This window comes from Muscardinus avellanarius (genome assembly GCF_963383645.1).
Source record: "Muscardinus avellanarius genome assembly, chromosome: 13".
NCBI lineage: Eukaryota > Metazoa > Chordata > Mammalia > Rodentia > Gliridae > Muscardinus > Muscardinus avellanarius.
The window spans coordinates 59,375,712-59,393,587 of record NC_137799.1 but is presented as its reverse complement, the minus strand read 5'-3'; the positions used below and the strand labels follow the sequence as shown (position 1 = coordinate 59,393,587).

At 36.0% G+C, this 17,876-nt stretch overlaps 1 protein-coding gene across 2 annotated transcripts in view; it reads right to left on the bottom strand.

Moving 5' to 3' along the window:
- Nucleotides 1-13,796, bottom strand: part of LOC308272009 (nuclear factor 1 B-type) — a 61,866-nt gene extending 48,070 nt beyond the window's left edge. For both annotated transcript variants that reach the window (XM_080708732.1, XM_080708733.1), the window contains exons 1-2: nucleotides 13,732-13,796; nucleotides 10,786-10,904 (exon numbers count right to left, since the gene is read on the bottom strand). In XM_080708732.1, the coding sequence (XP_080564858.1) occupies nucleotides 10,786-10,904; nucleotides 13,732-13,781 (169 nt within the window). In that variant the 5' untranslated portion in view covers nucleotides 13,782-13,796. The remainder of the gene's footprint in view (nucleotides 1-10,785; nucleotides 10,905-13,731) is intronic.
- Between the last annotated feature and the right edge of the window lie 4,080 nt (nucleotides 13,797-17,876).

Sequence of the window (17,876 nt, the reverse complement as noted above, 5' to 3'; positions counted from 1 at the left end):
CTCTCTCTCTCTCTCTCTCTCTCTCTCTCTCTCACTCACTCACTCACTCACTATATATCTTAACCCAAGCACAGTAGCATGTTACTACAAGTCTCTATCACATCTCTATAAAAAAAGATCTCCAGGCTACAGCTACACCCAATACAAAGTTAAAGCTCAAACCTCTTTGAAGCTCACAAACACCTTCCTGAGACAGTTATTTTTTTTCTTTTTTAATCCTTTGACTAAAGAAGAACAGTGTAGAAGATATGAACGGTGAACAAGTACAACTGCTTTTAAAAACACTTCAAAATGCTCTGTTAGCAGATTTTAACAGACGGACAATGATCAAGTGTCTTGAGTATTGTCAGTGTATGGAAAACACCAAACAGTTCTGCGGGATTTGGAGTGTGTGTTAGTCACTTACTAAACATCAGCATAGATAAACAGCCGCTGTTCACCGAGCCTCTGGGGACAGCCTCTTGGCTGGGGAGGCCTATTAGTGCTGAGCCTCTGAGAGTCGTGGACTATAAAATAAAATCAATAGCATAGCCTTAACTGTAAGAGTCGCAAAGATACTGGAAGAGTTCTAATTTAACAAGATTACAGATGAGTTTTTCGAAGAGGATATTTGGGGAAAAGCCATGCATTTGGAAAGGTTTCTGTTGTTAGTGTGGCTGTTGTTTGCCATGCTGCTAACAGTCAGAGTTGATTTAACTGATGTGTTTCTTTAGTGGATTTACAGGAAAGTCCTAGATGTGATCTGGAACTTATTTCAAATAAAATCTTTAAACGGAGGTAGTCAACTAATTGCTTGGGAACAAATGATTTGATGTGGTTTTTAACGAGGTAGAAAAAAAAAATAAAATCACTCAAATGTTAAGGTCCCCAGTTCAGCAGCTCAGTGTAAATATGATTACCCTGCCTGATATTCTGCTTCTCTTAAATGAAAAATGGAGAAGTCATCAAAACTGGCATAAATTGTAGTGTTTAAGTTCAACCTAAATCTGTATTTTTTCCTCCATCAAATGTCAATGAGTGGGGGGAGAACATTTTGTCATTGAAATTACTACTATGGCATATTTATTATCCTAATGGTTTCAGAAATCACGTGAAACTGATCAGTAACAAAACCTCTATTTAGTAATGGACCAATTACATTTGCGAGATAATGTCAATGAAACAGAATATTGTCACAGGATAATGGTCCCCCATTGCTACATCCCTAGTCATTTAGAAAAAATAAATGTTGCCGTCTGGCTGAGTCATTTGTTTTCAAAGTAGGAGACAGTGATCCCGTAACAAGGTTCTGTTATAATAACTCAATCTCTATCAATCATTTGCTGCAGCAGAATGGCGCAGGACAGGACATGTATTTGTAAGAATTATGCATTCCTCAGGTATAAGGCAAAACATATGGTGCCTCCAAGCACATAAACAGCCCAATTACTGTGCTATTCAAAGAGAGTATTTGAAATAAAAATTTTAAAAAATAATTTAAGAAATGGAAAACTTCCTGATTTTTCAAAACAGTTCATGTAAACAAATATTTAAAGACTTGAGGACAGGTTGGATGTCCTTCATCTAAAATACCTGGGACCACCGGGCATGGTGGCACACGCTTCTAATCCCCGCACTTGGGAGGCAGAGACAGGAGGATCGCGCAGGTTCAAAGCCAGCTGTGCTGCCTTAAGAGACCCTATTTCCAAATAAAAGTATAAAAAATGGGTCTGGGAGTGTAGCTTGGAGGTAGAAGGGTTTCCAGGAACCCCAGTACCACCAAAAAAATAAAAAAATAAAAAAATAAAATACCTGGGACCAACAGAGTTTCTGATTTTTTTTTTTTTTCAGATCTTGGAATATTTTTATGCACGTGGTGAGATACCTTGGGGACAGGGCTCTCCATAATGAAATATCTTTGAGGATAAGTGAACATTTCCTGTATGCCCTACATGCATCACCCCAAAGTAGTTTCATACAGTATTTTTAGTGTGTATGCGTTTAGATTGCCACCAAAACAAGAGGTCAGTGTGGAATTTTCCATTTGTCGCTTCATGTTGACCTACAGAAAGTTTCTGGTTTGGGGATTATGGTTTACTGAAGGCTGTCAAATTCTTTGACTGTAACTGATTTGAAATCTGAAATGTTAGAACACAAAAGGATCTTTGTATCTAACATTGTTATCTTATATATGAGAAAATTCTTTTACCAGTGTGTATGATGGGTTTAATAAATTGTAAAATGAGGTTTTTAAAAGATGGTTTAAAAGCAAAAGTATATGTAAACTTAGTTTACATTAGCTTGGCACCTAGTAGATAGTAAGTGCTCGGTAAATCATAGAAACAAAGAGCAGTAGGACCTTGTTCTTCTCGTTTACATGCATAAGCTAAACACAATTTCTGTGGTTTCTTCAACAAATTTTTGATATAGAAAAAGGGTGGTTAGTATAAAATAGAGGTCACAAATATAATTAAGTGTCTAAGTCCTGATTCAAACCAAAAAATTAAGATTTTCTAGGGAATCTAAAATCGAGTTACATATTAGATTGTATTAATAAATTATCAGTATATCTATTAAATTGATAATTATGCCATATGTGAAAAATTCTGTTAGTTTAGGAATGCTTAGAAATATTTACAAATAGATAGCATTATTTACTTTAGAATAGTTTTTAAAAACTGGAAGACAGAAAATACAACAAAGCTGGCAAAATACTGTTAACACTGGAAATGAAGTAAGGGATATATAAGAACAAACACTATACATTTCTATTTTTGATACTTCCCATAGGGGGGAAAAAACATTTAAAGCCAGGTGTGGTAGTATATGCTATAATCCCAGTACTTGGGAGGCTAAGACAGGAGGGTTGCGGGCTTGAGAACAGCCTCAGCATATAGTGAGACTCTCACCAATTTAGCAAGATCCCGTTTCAAAACTTAAAAAAAAATTTAATTGTCTAGTCATTCATTTCAAATAAGATTTTGTCTATTTATCCATCAAAAGCATTCAGACTTGCAGTTTATTTGAGTTAAAAAAAAAATTTAATCCTAGCTGGGAGTGGTGTCACATGCTTGTAACCCCAGCATTTGGGAGGCTGAGACAGGAGGATCACAGTTCGTGGACAGCCTCAGCTACTTAGTGAGGCCCTCTGCAACTCACTGGGACCTTGTTTCAAAATAAAAAATAAAAAAATAGGGCTTGGGGTGTAGCTCAGAAGTAGAATGCCCCTGAGTTCCATCTTTAGTACTACAACAACAACAAAAAATTAATCCTGATATTAAAATCAAGATTTAAATACATATAGATGTATATATTTAAGTCAACCTCTTAATATAAGTACAGTGTGTGTGTGTGTGTGTGTGTGTGTGTGTGTGTGTGTGTGCCTTCTAGCATTATGAGGATACATAGAGTCATTTACAGTTTTTTGTTTTGTTTTGTTTTGTTTTTGGTGGTACTGGGGATGGAACCCAGGGGCCTTCTACCTCCAGGCTACATTATCCCAGAACTATATTTATATTTCATTTGGAAACAAGGTCTCTTAAGCCAGCTGAGGCTGGCTTCGAACCTGTGCAATGCTCCTGTCTCAGCCTCTCAAGCACAGGGATTACAAGCCGAGCCACCACGCCCGGCTCATTTACAGTTCTTGACTCTGATGTGTGTCATAACAAGAAGCCCCAGAAAAGAAATGTAATGCTTACACACTAAATTCAAATAAGTTCTTCTCTACATTGGTCTCCCAAAAGGACTTGTATCTTTTTATTTTTCCTGGCTAAAAAATGTGATATTTGAACATGCTACTTAATCCTTGTGATACAAACTCTAGGAATGTAAAGAATTGGAGTTCAACCTGGTCCCCAAAGGCAGCTAAAAGTTCTTCCAGTAAGTTGCTTAGCTGCTGGCCTTGCCTTCTCCAGGACTCCATCTGATGCTAACGACTCCCAGGCAGCAGTTACTCAACTGTTGTGAAAGCTGCCTGTTCACTTTGCTCCCACAGCTGAAGAGGAACTTGGAGATTATATCATTTGCCAGCTGGGAGTCTGGGCTTGAGCACTGTTTCCCAGAGTCTGAACCTCATGTTTCCTGTGGATTCGTCAATGGAAAGAAAAGGTTCTGAAGTCACAAACTTAATAGTCCTGTTCCTTCAGTCAGCAGCCATGCCTGCATATTCATAGCACGCAGTACTAGAGTAAATACTCTACATTTTCATTCATGACTGAAAAAAGTTAAAATTTTGTTAAAATTGATTTTCTCTCAGACTTAGTGGACTGTTCTTCTATCTAGCATCTCTATTAGCATTTCTTACACTCATAGTAAGCAATGCTGGTCTCTGATGGTGGTTCTAGAGGGATGCTCGCACACTCTTATTAATTTTTATTTATTTCCTGATGGATCTCATGATATTAAACTGGCATTACCATTCTCTAGTGCCCAGTGTTCTTCTGGGCCCTGTAAATTAATTAAATCATTTGATATCTAACACTATCTTTTTTTTTTTTTGGTGGTACTGGGGTTCCTGGAAGCCCTTCTACCTCCGGGCTACACTCCCAGACCTATTTTTACATTTTTATTTGGAAACAGGGTCTCCTAAGCCAGGGCGCACGGCTGGCTTTGAACCTGTGCGATCCTCCTGTCTCTGCCTCCCAAGCACAGGGATTACAAGCGTGCGCCACCACGCCTGGCAACACTATCTTATTTTTAAAACTCCATAAAATGCAAATTAAAATTTCGTACCAGCCGGGCATGATGGCACATGTACCTGGGAGGCTCAGACAGGAAGATCGCAGGTTTGCAGACATACTCAGCCACTTGGTGAGGCCCTCCACAACTTAGTGAGACCCTGTTTCAAAAATAAAGAATAAAAAATCGGGCTGGGGATGTAGCTCAGAGGTAGAATGCCCCTGGGTTCAATCTCTAGCACCATAAAAAATAAGTGAATAAAAAAAGTAAAAAAATAAAAAATCAGGCTGGGAGTGTAGCTGTAGAATGCAATGCCCCCGTGTTCAACCACGAGCACAACAACAACAACAAATCAGAACTATATTTAAGACTATAATACTGAGAATATTTCTGAAATTATCATAAATCTCTAGGACTTGCAAATATATTAAAACTTCAAAAGATTTGCCAAGAGACTTAATTATATAACAGAACTGTAATTAAAAACAAAAAAGAGAATTGGCATTTTATTTTCTAGTACCTACAGCAACCAGTACACAATGTCTTAATATTGCTTATTTTAGAGTCAGTTTAACTTTTAAACTATTTTTAAAATTTTAATTACATATCAATACAGCTAGTACTGCCAGTTTTTCCTGACATGCCAATTTATTGATGCAATATAATGATCTACCTCTCACTGTTTAAAAGTTAACTATAATACATGAAGATATTCCCTAGTAATCTGGTTTATATTATTTATTTTCTGTGAAGTCCCTTTTTTAATAACTAGTAAAAAAATTGTTTTCCATTCAGCAGGTCAAGGGCTGGAAACTTAGTCATATTTGTGTACTCAATGCCTATAAAAATTCTTGGAATTTATCAGGCATTTGATAAATGTTAGCTGAGCCAAATGATCTCAAATCCTAAATGTGTACAAATTAATAAAATTTTACTGCATGAAAAGTTTTATTTTACATTTTGGCGGGGCGTGGAGGCACATGCTTGTAATCTCAGTACTTGGGAGGCTGAGACAGGAGGGTCGCACAGGTTCAAAGCCAGCCTCAGCTACTTAGTGAGGCTCTCAACAACTTGGTGAGATCCTATTTCCAAATAAAAATATAAGATAGGTCTGAGATACACTCCCAGAGGTAGAAAGCCCCTAGGTTCCATCCCTAGTACTACAAAAAGAAAAAAAGAAAATTTACGTTTTCTTTTAAGATTATAGGCTGTTTTTATACTCACCAGACTGAGAAGCTATGACATTTTCCATTTAGAAATCCACAATTATATATTACAAATACATTTACCATATCATATTTTCCCACTAAATTTCTAGTAAGTAATGTTTTAGGAGTGTTACATTCAGACTTAGATGAGTCAATGATTATAGAATGGCAGTGACTTTGATAAATGTTTATTTCCAATGTTCAAGCAAATAATTTATCAGTGTGTTAGATTCCTGGCTTTGGAATACAACTATATTTTCTCCCATAAAAATAATTTGAACTTAGAGGGAAAACCCAGTATTATTTTCTTCTTCCTTTCCTTTTCTATGTATAAAAAACCATGAATAAAAAATTTAAATATTATATAATATAAATGGAGACAAATTTAATTTCTATTACTGTTTATTAGAAGAAACTTAAGCAAATTATATAGTACCCTACCACATGTTTAACACTACTAAATACTGTTTAGTTTAAACATATTCGTGTCAATATTTTGCAAAATTATATTTCTTTTATAATTAGAAAATTATAACTCATTTTGGTTTTGAGAAGAATAGACATGAATTGTTTATAATGTGATAATTTTTTTTTTTTTTTTTTTTTTGGTGGTACTGGGATTCCTAGAAGCCCTTCTACCTCCGGGATACACTCCCACGGACTACACTCCCAGACCCATTTTTTTAACTTTTTTATGTGGAAAAGGTCTCTTAAACCAGCACGGCTGGCTTCAAACCTGCGCGATCATCCTGTCTCCGTCTCCCAAGTGCGGGGATTACAAGCGTGCGCCACCACGCCCGGCTAAAATAATATTTTTATTAAATTATTAAACACATGAATATATGTCATCATATGAATTTAGATTTTAAATCTATAATTAGTCTAACTTCTTTTAAAAACAAAATAGGTATAATAATAGGTATCACAATAGGTATAATGGTTTTTTCTTAGTTGGGATAAATGGTAGGCTTGTGTTTAAGACTAAAGGAATTTTGTTATTTTTTTATTTTGTTATTTTTGATTCTCACATTTCAAAAATCCACATCTTAAATAAAATCATATAGCCGGGCGTGGTGGCGCATGCTTGTAATCCCCGTGCTTGGGAGGCAGAGATAGGAGGATTGTGCAGGTTCGAAGCCAGCCATGCTGGCTTAAGAGACACTGTTTCCAAATAAAAAGTATAAAAAAAAATAGGTCTGGGAGTGTAACCCGGAGGTAGAACGGTTTCCAAGAACCCCAGTACCACCAAAAAAAATTAATTAATTAAATAGAATAAAATCATACATATATATATATATATATATATATTTTTTTTTTTTTTTTTTTTGCGGGTCTGGGGATCAAACTCAGGGGCATTCAACCTCTGAGCTACACCCCCTGTCCTATTTTTTATTTTTTATTTTGAAACAGGGTCTCACTGAGTTGCAGAGGGCCTCGCTAAGTAGCTGAAGCTGTCTGCAAACCGGGATCCTCCAGTCTCAGCCTCCCGAATGCTGGGCCACCACTCCCAGCTATAAAATCATATTTCAATGCAAAATTAACACCAGAAGAATAAGTTACATAACCAGGAAGTAATGGTGAATTTTAGGTGTTTCTGCCAATTATAAAACAAACATACTATGATCAATCAATAAGTAGATATGGAGTATCAATTAGTACAGGGCCTCATGGGAGAAATATGTCACATTAACGCCATTAAAGGAATCAGAGTGGCTTCGGACAGTTTTCTTCATGACAGACAAGTATGTCTAAAGAGCATTTGAAGATGAACAAGAACAACTATGGGGCCTTTTTCTTTGGCAAATTTTTAAAAAGCAATTTTCTAGGAACAAAAGGACAGCATTGAGCGTAACAAGTTTATAAAGATAGTACTGTGGTGCCCTTGTTTTTGCGTTGTAATTGAAGCCTTTTTCCTACAATGCTTTATTGTGCACATTACAAAATCTTCGGGGTCTTCAGAATGAAAGTGACAGAGTTCTTCCCAAGCACACTGGAGAATGGAACATTCTTCCTTACTCTTGGAATAATATGCCTTTACAGACTTCTCCAATAATTCTAGTCATCTTGACAATAGGAAATCATCAAGACAATGCAATGATTTTACAAAGAAAAAGAATGAGAGTTTCCCTTCTACACTTCAAAAATGTTTTATAATATGATTTGAGATTGGATTTACTGAATAGGCTGAAAGAGGAATCAGTTCTTACAAAGTGACACTCTCTATAATAAAAAACACCTACACTTCTGAATAACACATACATTCTCACATTTTCATAATATTACTGCTATTACCATTAGAACTGTTTCTAGAATAGTTTTCTGACAGAAAAAATATAGCTTTGCTTAGAAAAAACAAACAGAACACTGGGCATGGTAGCACACACTTGTCATCCCAGCATTTGGAAGGCTGAGAGACAGGAGGATCGCGGTTGGTGGACAGCCTAGGATACTTAGTGAGGCCCTTTGCAACTCAGTGAGAACCTATTTGGAAAAAAAAAAAAAGAATAAAGAATAGGGTTGGGGGTATGGCTCAGACATAGAATGCCCCTAGGTTCCATCCCCAGTACCTCAAAAAAAGAAGAAGAAGAAGAAGAAGAAGAAGAAGAAGAAGAAGAAGAAGAAGAAGAAGAAGAAGAAGAAGAAGAAGAAGAAGAATTCCTTTAATGGGTTCCATCCCCAGTACCTCAAAAAAAAAGAAGAAGAAGAAGAAGAAGAAGAAGAAGAAGAAGAAGAAGAAGAAGAAGAAGAAGAAGCAGCAGCAGCAGCAGCAGCAGCCAAAAGTGTCAGTAAAACAAGCAATAAAACATAAAAACATAAAAGGTGAAGGCTTTGTTTTTCACTCACACTTCTATAACTTTAGTAAAAGTCTTATTTCTTGCTTTTACTAAGGAACCTGATGTTCTTGTCAATAGCTGGTTTATCCAACAAATATTTACTGTGCCCCTACTATGCACCAAATATTGTGTACTTGTTCTGCTAGTAGTCAAAAAGCGGATATGAACCCTGCCCTCGTAGTGGAGGCAGATTTAAACAATCCCATAAATAAATATGGGATTGCATATTAGGAGTACAATGAATGAACAATACTGGGTGCCAAGAGACAAAAACAGGAAGACCTAATTTAGGTTGAAATTCCTCCGTGTAAGCTGGGCCCTAAAGGATGAAAAAGAATTTGCCAGATGAAGAGTCAGGAGAAGAGCAGTCCGGAGGGCATGGTTTACAGGAAGGTCCTGGGTGTTGTATTCTCAAATCTAGACAAAGCAGAAGGAAAAGCAGAAAGCCAGCTGCGGAGACTGCGGCAGCAGCCTAGGCTAGGCCTGTCACCCAACCAGAGAAATCTGACTTCCTTCTGAGAGCAGTGGAAGTTACTAAAGGATCCAAAGCAGGGCGTAATATAATGTTATTTACATTTTATAAAGATGCTTTTTGTCTACTACCTGAGGAATAGATTGAAAAGAGGCCTCAAAGCCAAAACTGTCCAGCTGATTCTCAAATCCTGCCATAAAGACCCGCCATCGTGTCCCATGAGCCCTCTTCACACACGCGGTGTCCAGCCACACACGGCCATTCTCAAAACTCTCCTGCCCACCTCAACTTGGCTGAATCCATTTTTTCTCATTCTCTATCCCTGACCCCTTTATCTCTACTAATTAGAATCTTGACATATTAAAGGAGACCCAACTGACTCAAAGTCCAGTTTCTCTGTAGAGGCTTTTTTCACTGTGTTTTTTTTTTTTTAATACTGTTACTTAATATAAAAATTCTGAGTAGCAGAAAAGAGGTCTGGAGAAGAAACCGACTTTGACCTTAACTGCTAAACTCTAGAATTATTTGTCTGCTACAATTACTAGATAAATAGCTCTCTAACCCCCATCTACACATACCCAAGTCTTGGGTTGAAAACCGTTGGCAGAGAGGTCCTTTCTTTTACCTTTATTTAAATGAAGGATTTGATTTAAATGACAATCTTCAAATTCATTATTATGTTACCAATATAAAATTATATCCACACACATGCATACATACCAAAAAAATTGCAGTTAGCTAATTTCTCTATTTCCATATTTAATAATCTTCCTCTATCATGGTGAAAGACATGGGTATGTATGATGAAATGCCCAGAAAGCTAAATGATACCCATTTCTTTTATTATTTCTCCTCAAAGGTGCTCTAACAGTGGTTTTATCTAGAAAACACAACTACCTTGACTCAGACACTACGTTTCCTATAGTATAAGCTTACTTATTATGTATGCTTTACCTACTCCTCTAAGAAATGATCGCTTCCTTGAACTGAAAATGTTCAGTGCCTGGCACCTGCACAGCACTTAAAGTACAGCTCTTCCCTGAAATGCCCCACAGAAAAGAGCAATTGATCTTACTGAATCAGAACTGAGATTCTGCTGCAATCCAATCGGCAGACAAACCATAGCCAGTAACATACCTACCTGCAAGTTCTAACACATCACTGTGTCTGAAAACAAGTCTCAAAAACCAGGTTAAAAAAAAATTAGATAGCTGGGTGTGGTGGCGCACGCTTGTAATCCCCGTGCTTGGGAGGTGGAGACAGGAGGATCGTGCAGGTTCGAAGCCAGCTGCGCTGGCTTAAGAGACCCTGTTTCCAAATACAAAGTATAAAATAGGTCTGGGAGTGTAGTCCGGAGGTAGAAGGGCTTCCAGGAACCCCAGTACTACCACCAAAAAAAAAAAATTGAAAATTGAAAAAATTTTTAAAAATGAGACTGTTGTAACTTTGATAACATGGGGATAGTATAATACCTCAAAAATAATTTTACTGAAATTATTTCATGAAGAAAATATAATCTATATTAGTTTGCTTATGAAATTTTGACTAAATGCAACTTCTAAAATGAGCCATCATTTTATTCTGATGTCCATGGAAGCATCTCCTCATCACTCACCTTGATCTCTTTCATGCCATGTTCGACTTCCAGCAGCTGGTGAATTAGGAGAGGGGTAAAAGTCTCCTGTAGGACTCGGTTCCATATTTTCATCTATGGATATGGTTTTGGGTCTTTTGCTGTTAAAACATGGCAACAGTTAACATTAATTGAATTTCCAAAAAGATGCATAGCAGTTAAAAATAAATGATGTGAGAATTCTTAGATTAGAAATAATGTACATGATGTACATTCACAAACATCAAAGTCAACCACTAAGCCAAACATGAGAAGGGAGAAAGGAGAGGGAATGGGTGGGAATTGGGCAGGGCTAAATGAGTGATGTTTGCATGTATGCCTCTACCATCTTGTAGCCATTAAAACGTATGACTATAATGTGCCAATAAAAAGTAACCACAAACACAAGTAATGGAGTTATTTTGAAAAAATGATGAACATTCAAGACATCAATAAGAAGAGCAACATTTCTAGTTGTAGATTCCATTTATTATATCATATTATACCTGTGCCTGGTTAACAAATCTGGTGTTCATTATATTTTCAAATGTTTTTCCAAAAAATTTCAGTCATAAAATGTGAACTTTTAATGTGGCTTGTCAGCTAATATTAAAATTGTGTTAAGATTATACTTAATTTCTTATAATTAGTATTAATATTAATATCATCTACTTGCTTCACACTTGCCAAAGACAATGTAATTCTTTCATATAAATTCAAAGAGAAGGTAATGAAATTGAGTAGAATAAGAACTTGGAAAGTGTAAAGTTCTGACAAGGCCACTTATTACCGTTTAATTAGTAAGCTCTTTACCATCTATAAATTCAATTTAATCATCTGTGAAATGGAAATAATAAAACTTAGTTCAAAAGAGGATAGTTGAGAAGATTAGATGAGTTACTAACTGTAAAGCTCTCAGTTAAGTGGCTGGTATTTAGCAGATACTTATTATTTATTATTGGTATTAGCCCTATGCTTAATGTTTTGTACCTTACTGATTATAAGCTATTTAATGTATTCTTCTTTACATTTTCCTAAAAAAATATTACTAAGCCTTTATTCTTAAGATCAAACATGAAAAAAGACTATTGCCCAATTGAAATCAAGTAGCACATTTTAAAACGATGCACTTTAATAAAATATGATTCATCTTAATGATTAAGACTTAAAAGCAAATATCCATTGCAAATATTTTAACACCATTTTGTTATCTAGGCTTTATTGCTCAACATAATGGTCTCATAACCTCCCATCCATACCCTATTCATCAGTTAATTATGACTGTGAAAATGAGTAATTTTCTTTAAAAAATTTATTTGTAGCTATCCAGGTAAAATTTTAAAAAAAACTTCTGAATTAATGTTACGCAGTAATACTAAATGTAATGTTATAGGATTTCTGAATTATAAATGACCTCAGAAATCCTATGTAAAGACTAATCTTTCTGAACCAATGAGGAGACCATTGCAGAACTTAAGTGTATTGCCCAGCAAGTGGACCAGGGCAGTGAGCATGTAAGAAGGACCGCCCAGTCCAAAACTCCCCCTTCACCACACTGCACTCCACTGCCATGCCTTGAAGCCAGTGTGGCCAAGTCTGTTTGTACATACACTTGTGGTTCATATCTGACTCACAACTCCCAGAGTATTAACATGATTAAGGATGGCAGTTTCTTTGCATGCTAAAGTCATAGTAAGAATGAATGAGATTTCTTTTGTTTCTTCCTAAGGTATTCAAATTAAAAGCTCAATTTTTTTTAATTCCCCTTTAAATGTAATTCTCCCATCTGTGAGATAGCAGAAGTATGAAAAACTTAAAATGAGGGAGAAATTTTACTTTCCTACAGAAACAGTAGAGGCATGTTTTTAAAACATTGTTTCTTCTGAAGAACACAGTATTTGAAAATGAGTAGCCATGAAAGATTTGTCCTTAGGACATACTAATCCAGTGGGCAAAATTCAAAACTACTATTCACATTTTAATTTTAGAAAAACAAAAGCACTTTTAAGACCTCAACAAGTCCAATATACTTTCAGGAGTAATAGACCCAATTACCTAATCATGAAAATACAGTTTGACCCATAAGTGATATAAAATTGACCTTAGTTTATAAAATACAAATATGTCTATTCTCATAACTAATTCCAGTGCAATTAACTTTCATGACTAAGAGTAGTAAAATAGTTTTCTAGATACTTAAAATATATGTTTTGTTCTGGAATCTGTGTATGTTCTTATATTAAGCATATGGATATACTTAATGCTCTGGAAATAATATTTGTCTTTATAAGATGTAGCCCAGCGAAAGAAAAACAATATATCTACAATCTTTATTCATCTTGACTGAAAGTTACAATAAGAAGGTCAATGAGAATGTCAACAGAAAATAAAAAGCAAAGAATCTTCATGGACAAAAGCTATTTAAGCCAAATCTAATCCCTGAGAATTAACCAACTTAGGCAAAGGGCATCAAGTTATTAAGAACTGTGGCCTAGAACAGGACTTTAATTTTAAGACCCAGTAAAGCACATTTTATTTTTATTTCTCATTATCCCAAGAGTGGATGTAGCATTAGAGTAAACATTAGGGTTACCCTAATACCTGATACAGGACAGGTCATTTATAAACCAGGGATCATTGCCTTAGCAACATCAGTGTTAAAGCGGCCAAAGGAATTCATTGTAAAGCAACTTTGCTTACAAAGAGATAAAAATATATTAACATATTTTCATAGTTCCTGTGTACCCCAAAATATTAAAAAGGCTTTGAACAACTGCATTTAATTTGCAAATACCAAAATAAATTCTAACGGAAAAGATTAAATGTCTGCATACCAGCCAAAACTTTTATTTCTCCTCTATCTGTGCACCTACCTGTCTGTCTGCTTCCCTACCTCCCCACTTATCTGCACAGAATGAGAAGATGAACAGCCCCTTTTCTATTTATTACCTGCTTGGTGGAGAAGACAGCGACCTCTGAAGATTAACCCCGGAGTTCATGTCATGATAGTATGGTTGGCTCGGGATTTCTCCAATCGGAAAGTTGACTCCAGTTCCCTGGGTTATGGGTGCTGAGGAGTGAAAGGAAAAGAGAGACTGGGACTGACTTTCACACTAGTTATCTCTATTCAAATGTAAATCTAATCTTTTCCACACTTTGGGGCAAGGATAATGAGAACTCTCTAAACCCACCCAATTCCGGGGTAGGACTTGAAAACTTCCTCATCAGATCGAGTTTGTACATTGCAGGCATTCAAATCATGCCCACTGGTGGCCACTGCCCCTTATCCCACCCCCCAGCCTCCTTCATCACTCCCTTGAATTACTAGTCACTACCTGTCACCTCACTAGCTTGTAGATGCCTTGGGGGAAACAGAACATGTGACTCCTATCAGCACTCAGGCAAGTTGCTTTGCACTAAGCCAAATGATTGCTTAAGTAAATAAATATAATCTCACAAATAAATGCCAAAGATTCTTATTCTATAAAAATATCGAAAAGAATGGATTAGAAATCATGATATTTTAAATTATGTGATATAAGTAATTGCTATATTAGGGCAGGTATATAAGTGTAATTTATAAACATGAAATAAACATGAAAAAACACGTTTTTTTCCAAATAAATATTCAAATTTGTATCTGAATGCTGAGTGTAACTTTGTTTGATAGTTATGCTTGGTTTACTTAAAAAAAGTTTAGATCATACTTCATAAATCATTAAAATATAATCATGTAGGTTTAAACCTTATGATAGTGGTTTCTAAACCATGAAATGTTTGAATTTACCAATATATTATGAAATAAGATTTTTATAAAGAAGTATTGTTTTTTGTACAATGGAGTACATCAGTTCAAATTTTAAAAATTTATTTTAAAGCCAATGCAGTGATACACTTCCTGTAATCCCAGTACTTGAGAGGCTAAGACAGGAGGATCACAGGTTCACAACCAGCCTCAGCTACTTCGTGAGGCCCTCCACAACTTAGTAAAACCCTGTTTCCAAAAATAATAATAATAATAATAATAATAATAATAATAATAATAGGGCTGAGGGTGCAGCGTGGAGTTAGAATACCTCTGGGTTCAAGCCCCAATACTACAAAAAATGAATAAATAAATTTATTTTTAGACATCTTGAATAAATCTGAGAGGCAGCATACTGTGTTAGAGTGGACAATCTTGGAAGATAAACAGCCTTTTAGTTCAAACCCTCTCTGCCGCTTACAAGATATATACTTCTGTTTCCAAAACTATAAATTGAAAATACAGTTATTTGAGAGTGAAATCAGATGAGCGGTGAAAAAAGCTGAGCATTGTCTTGGGGACATTATAGGTCCTCCACAGAGTTCCCAACCTGCTTTGCTTTCTCACCCAGTTTCTTTCCTGGTAGAAGGAATGATTAGCAAAGATGGTACATGCAAAAATGTGCTAAAAGTAGATGAAATAACGTAAGTTTATCTGTTTGCTGAAAGTCTGTGCATTCAAAAGTTACTGGGTAGTATCCATTACTGGCAGGTATTGCAACAGATATGAGATAGTTTCAGATAGCCCAGCCCTTAACAAACATATTGAGCAACAAGTCAGGTAAATAACACAAAACAGATGTATAAAATATATAAATCCCAGGATAAAACAGATTGCAATGGAACTGCTCAAGTGAATAGCATGATCAATCCATGCAGTAGGGTTTTAAGGACCGTATAGTCTAAGAAGTCCCTGGAAGAGCCACATGTGGCTGACACTGGACTTTGGAGAATGAGCACAATATTGAAGGAAGACTGTTCCAACCCAGGCTGACTGTAGGAGCAAAGTCAAGGACAGAGGTTATCTGCAGTGTGGAGCCCAGGCAGTCTGGTGTCCAAACACAGTGATTAAGGCCAGTTTATATTTTTTCTCCTTCAGGCATTTAGAAACTCTACTCAGAGTGTCACTGGGCTCGGCAACAAAATTTGAGAGTCCTTGAAATTCACTCAGAGAACATGGGATCTACTTAAACTTTCTCTCTTTCTCTCTCTCTCTCTCTCTCTCTCTCTCTCTCTCTCTCTCTCTCTCTCTTTCTCTCTCTCCCTCCCTCCCTCCCTCCCTCTCTATTTATTTAGTTTTTTGGTGGTACTGGGGTTCCTGGAAACCCTACTACCTCCGGGCTACACTCCCAGACCCATTTTTATATTTTTATTTGGAAACAGGGTCTCTTAAGCCAGCACGGCTGACTTTGAACCTGTGCGATCCTCCTGTCTCCGCCTCTCAAGCACGGGGACAAGCGTGCTCCACCACACCTGGCTTCCCCTCTCTTAATAGCCTCCAGTTGAATAAAAAATTCCAAAGGGACCACAGATTTTCGATAGTTTTATTTTTTTCACCCAGAGTTTTTAAGAAGCATGCTAAATGTCTTCATTATCAGTTGAGTTTTATTTTAATAGCAGACAGGTCAAGATTAACTTAAAATATTTTTAAGAGAATTTGATCAGATGGCATACACTATTGCCCAGAAGTAATCAAGGAAAGGACAAGGAATATTTCACTTCCTCTACTGAAGATTAATCAATATATATGCAGCGAGTCTCCGCTCCAAACCTCTGAAGCATCTGCCTTCTCTGAGACTGTTCATTTTATATAACATATTTTAACTTTATTTTACACGGAAAATATATATATATGCAATGTGTAACTGTGCCCGATTATTTGAATTAGACAGCTAAGTTGTAGCTATGTGTGTTGTGGCTTGAGGTATACCCAAGATTAAAAAAAAAAAAAAAAAGTGAGGTAAGAAATCCCACACTAACCACATGCTTTAAAATTCATTATGAGAACCATGTTCTGTGTGACATTGGAAAGAGAGTAGGTATTAGAAGCGGGCATTTGAGGGACTAAGAGAATGTGAGCGACCTCTCCAGCTTCCTACAAAAGTAATAGACAAGATTCAGAGACCTGAGTTAATAATAGAAAGCTTATATGTTGTATCTTTTGGAAACTTCTAAATCATTAATATTATGCAATATTTAGACAAAATTTGTAATTTCTGTTGGATAAATATGGCTTTAAAAATCAACAGTTTGCTTGATCATACACATACTGAGTATAATTTACATCGAAATGATATTTTTAAAAAAATCTTCATAAGTTCTTTTTTCCAAATCTTCTTTAAGAAGGATTATTCCACAGTATCAAGACAGCAATAAAAGTAATTTTCACACTTGACACTAAAAATTTAGAATGCATTCTGATAGTAAATGGTAGATTACAAAAAAGAAAATTAGATTGATAATAACTATGGCCAAAATACTAAGACGGCACACATAATTTGTAACAAGGCAAGCATTTGAGGACAGCAAGTCTTGGTCAGATCTTCCTGTTGAAAACCCCTTGGAAGAACTCACAGGGATGCAAAGATCAGTGGGAGGACCTCACCCAGAGAGCTGCAGAAAAGCTGAATGCTGCAGATCACATTTAAAAGGCTGCCAATATCCTCTTAGAAAAAAAGCGCCCAGGAACCCCAGATTCTAAGGGTGAGAGGCCAACCCTTAATCTCTCTTATTGTTCTCCTCACTCCAGAAGCTGATCCTAAATCAACTTTTAAGATAGAGATACTATCATTCAACAGAGCGATCACTATCCTAAAACTGAATAGCTTCATTAGCTAGAGTCAACATACACATTAGTGGGTCATATGATAGTAAAACCCTGGAGGACAGAGCCATTAACACCATGAGCCCTCAAGAAGTCAGAAAGTGTGATGTATGTGTAAGGATTGTGCTGAGGTTTATGTTGACTTAGCAAACCCTTATTTCATAAACAATGGGGTTCAATTTGTGTAAACAAGATTATAATGTGAATATGTAAAAACACTTAGGAGAATAACTTCTCAAGCACTTCAGGAACACCTATTTACATATGGAGAAGAAACTAAATGTCTGCTGAATAATTAACTTAGGAATGAATATGGATAATTAATGTACTAATTACAAATCAGTAATGTTTGTTATAACGCCCTAAAAACCTTGAAGAAATGACAATACGAATTTAAAATGAATGAATGAAGTATGTTAAATTTATCTTGTTTCTAAATTGTTATTATAGAACGATATTTTTAGTC